The sequence below is a fragment of the Nematolebias whitei genome, chromosome 1 (assembly GCF_014905685.2).
Source record: "Nematolebias whitei isolate Nwh7 chromosome 1, NemWhi1, whole genome shotgun sequence".
NCBI classification, from domain to species: domain Eukaryota; kingdom Metazoa; phylum Chordata; class Actinopteri; order Cyprinodontiformes; family Rivulidae; genus Nematolebias; species Nematolebias whitei.
In genome coordinates, this window is record NC_056498.1 from 4,526,589 (window position 1) to 4,530,624 (window position 4,036).

The 4,036-nt window shown below is 41.0% G+C and overlaps 1 protein-coding gene across 1 annotated transcript in view; it reads left to right on the top strand.

The window, feature by feature from the left end:
- The window catches only part of LOC119414433 (NLR family member X1), an 11,804-nt gene that overhangs the window by 3,737 nt on the left and 4,031 nt on the right, over positions 1–4,036 (top strand). The window contains exon 2 of the mRNA XM_037681528.1: positions 221–1,381. Coding sequence (XP_037537456.1) covers positions 221–1,381 — 1,161 coding nt within the window. The remainder of the gene's footprint in view (positions 1–220; positions 1,382–4,036) is intronic.

Genomic DNA, 4,036 nt, shown 5'->3' on the forward strand with positions numbered 1-4,036 from the left:
CTGTAGATATAAACCAAAGTATATGCTTAGAATTTCACTCCTCCTTTTTATTACATAATCAGGCAAATATGTACAAGTCATTTATGATTTCAAACATTACAACGAGTACCTCAAAATGTGGATTATTTTTGTCATTAATTATTAATTATTTTTATATATTTTTTAAGTTGTGTTGTTATCAGTTATTTATGTTTATGGCGTTATCTGCTCTGTTTTCCAGGCCAGTATCTTGGTTACCACCAGACTGTCGGCTCTGGACTGGATCCCTCACAAGTATGTGAGTCGTTACATTCAGATTTGTGGCTTCAATGATCCAGACCGTCAGCGTGCATACTTCACCAGCCGCCTACTGCAGCAGAGTGGAGAGGATGCACACAACCAAGAAGCCCAAGCAATGATAGAGCTACTTTACCTCAACCTGCAGAGAGAAAGCCAACTGGCTGCTGCTTGTTTCCTCCCATCTTACTGCTGGCTCACATGTGCTACTCTTCACTTTCTTCATTTCACCAGTGCTCAGGCGCCTATCCGCACACTAACAGGCATATATACCAGTTTTTTAAGGTTGAATTTTGGAGGTGAGGTGCTGGGCACAAAAACAGGGACTGGTGCATCCATGCAGGATAACCAGACTTCTCTGATGATGTACGTTGTCCGTACCGTTGGTAAACTTGCATTTGACGGTGTGATGCACAAACGCACATCCTTCTCAGAAAGGGAGTTGGAGCAGTGGATAGGTGGGAAGACCAAGACAGATGAGGAGCTTCATCAGCAGGCCATGTTCCAGACAGATGTACTGGACTTCTTTTTGGCTCCTTGTGTCAAGAGTAAACGGTATTTACCAAAAGAGATAAGTGAGAATGATGAGAGGCGCTACGTTTTTGCTGTCCCAGCCATGCAAGAGTACCTCGCAGCTCTCTATGTAGTTTTAGGAGAAAACAAATCAGCTTTGGAGAAGCTAACCAGTCAACTGTCGGTGGTCATTGGTCAGGCCAGTGAAGACGTCGGTGCCATTGTTAGCATCTTTTCTAAATTAATCCCTTTCCGGCTCTTTGCTGTTTTCAACCTACTGAAGCTTTTTCCAAAGCTTTACGAGAAAATACGAAATCAGAACAAAGGGAAAATTGCCAGAACCATGACAGCTGAAATGTTCCGCTCGGAGGACAGCTATAATGAGGATGTCCTGGATCAAGTGGAGCAAAGCCTTTTGGGAGTCCATGGCCCACAGCCGCAGCAATATGATGACAGCAAGCCTTTTGAGCTTTACCCCATCTTTATGGGTGGACTGTTGCATTATGGGAATCGTGTGCTTCTCCAGCAACTTGACTGCAACATTCAGAGCACAACTGTTGTCCAGATCACTCAGGCCCTTCGCAAGTACTTGGTCAGAGGTAACACATATTTCTGTCATTATGATTTATGTTAATAATCATTAAACTTCTAATTCACCTACATCCTGCATCTTAAATGTGTATGTGACACATTTATAGCTAAGAAGAATAAAATTCAACTGAGCTCAGTCTTTTCTTGTGCCAAAACCCTTTTACAGTCAAGCTAAGAGGCTCTATGTGACATCCATTCAGTCTGAAGGCATTTTAACACCTACCGCCTAAACATTTTTGGCATAAGATTTTTTTGTATTTAGTTTTAAACAGAAAAATTGTTAAAACAGTTCACAGATATTGCATACTGTTTCTCTCTGTCTCACAACCCAAGCATGCAGAGGTTTTCTTTTAACTAGACTTAAGCCCCTTTTCCATAGCTCCTCTTCAGCATGACTCGACTCGGTTCGGTACTCTTCTGAGCCCTTTTCCACAAGCACTTTTTCGTGGAACCGGCACCTTTTTTGGTCCCTTCTTCTCTGTGGGACCGGTACAAACACGCGCAGCTCAACTGCTTCTTGAGTTCCACAGTCCATGGACCAAGAAGAGTCAGGTGATCAAGGAAAAATGAATCATTCCTGCAGGAACAGAGGAAGCTGAAACACCAACAAGCTTCAGGGTCAACTGAAGACACCTTGTCAACTTTTGGAAGTTATAGCTCATTTAAAGACAACATAGATTTCTTGTATGTTACATTTATGATCAACAATCAACGATCTTAAGCTTCATTTTATTTAGTTATTTTGGGAAACTTCACCTGCACTTTAGTTTTTGAGGTGGATTTATTGATCTGTTTGTGCAGACTTTTTCAATCTAAATAACAGAAGGATCATTTTTATTTATTATTTTTAGACTTGGAGACTGAATACTTTACTAAATAAAGTAATTTCAGTAAAATAACCCTTGTTCTTTTAGTTTTTATATAATACTGCAAAGCAACATGTTAAGTTAATTTTGTCAAATGAAACGTTTCTACATTTTTTTCTTTGTTTTGTTTTTTGAATGTCCAGAGGACCAGATTTAACTTTTTTATATTTTTCTACCTGGATTATTGAGCAGCATCAGGGTATTCTCAGGCTGACTAATAATAAAGTTATGAACAAATATGTCTTTCTTGTTGTTTGTGGAGTCATGCTTGAACCATATCACTGTGACACCTCAGCTGGTGACGCTCTGGACCAAGGGAGTCAGAAGCATCCGTAATGTGGGGGGGACACAATGATGTGTGTAGGTGTGTGCGCGTGCGCGCAAAGAAGTGTACACTAATGTACAAAAAAAAAAAAGCAACAGTTCACCTAGATTTCCTTTAATTCCACACTTTTAAAACATGTTTCTCACCAAGTTTGTGTAAATTCAGCTGTGGGTTTTAAAGACATTTTAACTTTAATACTCTTTAACACAGAGCGTCAGGTCGACACTATTTGTGTTTATAGAGAAATAAAAAAACATCACCACTGGACTTTGTTACTTGTGTTCAACACTCCTCATCTAAATGATGTTTGTCATGAAGCTTGAGGACAATAAGGTGTGGGGTTTTAAAGACATTTCAACTTTAATGCACCTGAACACACAGCGTCTCTTCCACCTGCAGCGTCTTACAGCGTCACACTTACTGCTAAGAGAACATGCTACAGACGTAGCGCTGCACTCAAGCATCCTCCTAACATGAATATATGTTTATGATCAACACCCCCGGTCAACAACTGCCCACACTAAGCTGCTAAACTGGCGAGTGAGCAACACTTTTCTGCTGAAGCAGGAGACTCAGCAGCTGCACAGTTTCTGCTCTGTGTTTGAGTTGGAGGTAACCAGGTGTAGTAAGCTAGGGTCGGTTAGCTTCACTACAATCAATATTTAACGACGGGTTCTCTCTTTTTCGAGCTACTTGACAGATATGTGACAGAGATACTGTGTGGGAGACGGTCTAAAAACCAGTGACATGAGACGTTAATTTTCTTTGACCCATCAAAATGAATGTGGTCATTTATTAACAGAATCAAAATTTAACATCAACATTGTACACTTGATTATTCTGATTGAACGCAATAGACACAGCTTAATTAATGAGCTTTACAATGAGAAATCATACGGCCATGATTTCTCACTTGCAACTTAAAACAACAGACATATCCTTAGGTCTTAAATAAGTGTCTGCAGGCTTAGCTTATCTTTTACTGGCAGATAGAAGAGTTTTAAAGATGGGGAATGAAGGAGTTTAAATGGAGAGAAAAGATGTGTGAGGGAAAATGTGTTGATGAAGAACGACACCCTCCATCCGAACCCAGCTCTACCTCGGTACACTTCGGTAGTGGAAATCGACTCTTTACCTTGCAGAAGATATCTCAGCTTTGGTGTAGAGTTCTCTTTCAACGTTACCATTTCAGCGTCTCCGTAGGATAGCAGAGAAACGTCCGAAGTAGTGACGGTACTTCGTTCAACAGCACGCTCACCTCCCGGGTGGACTCACATGAGCTGTGAGCCCGTCAGAGTTCCACTCAGATGTGGAAGATTCCATAATCCCCACGAGACTCGGAAGAACTCCCAACTAACTCCAGCACTTCAGAACTTTCGTTCGGTTCTGCTCCCAGAACTTCTGTTCTTCTCTCAGAACTTTTGAACTCACTGGAACTAGGAAGTGTCGACTTTTTAAAGAGTTC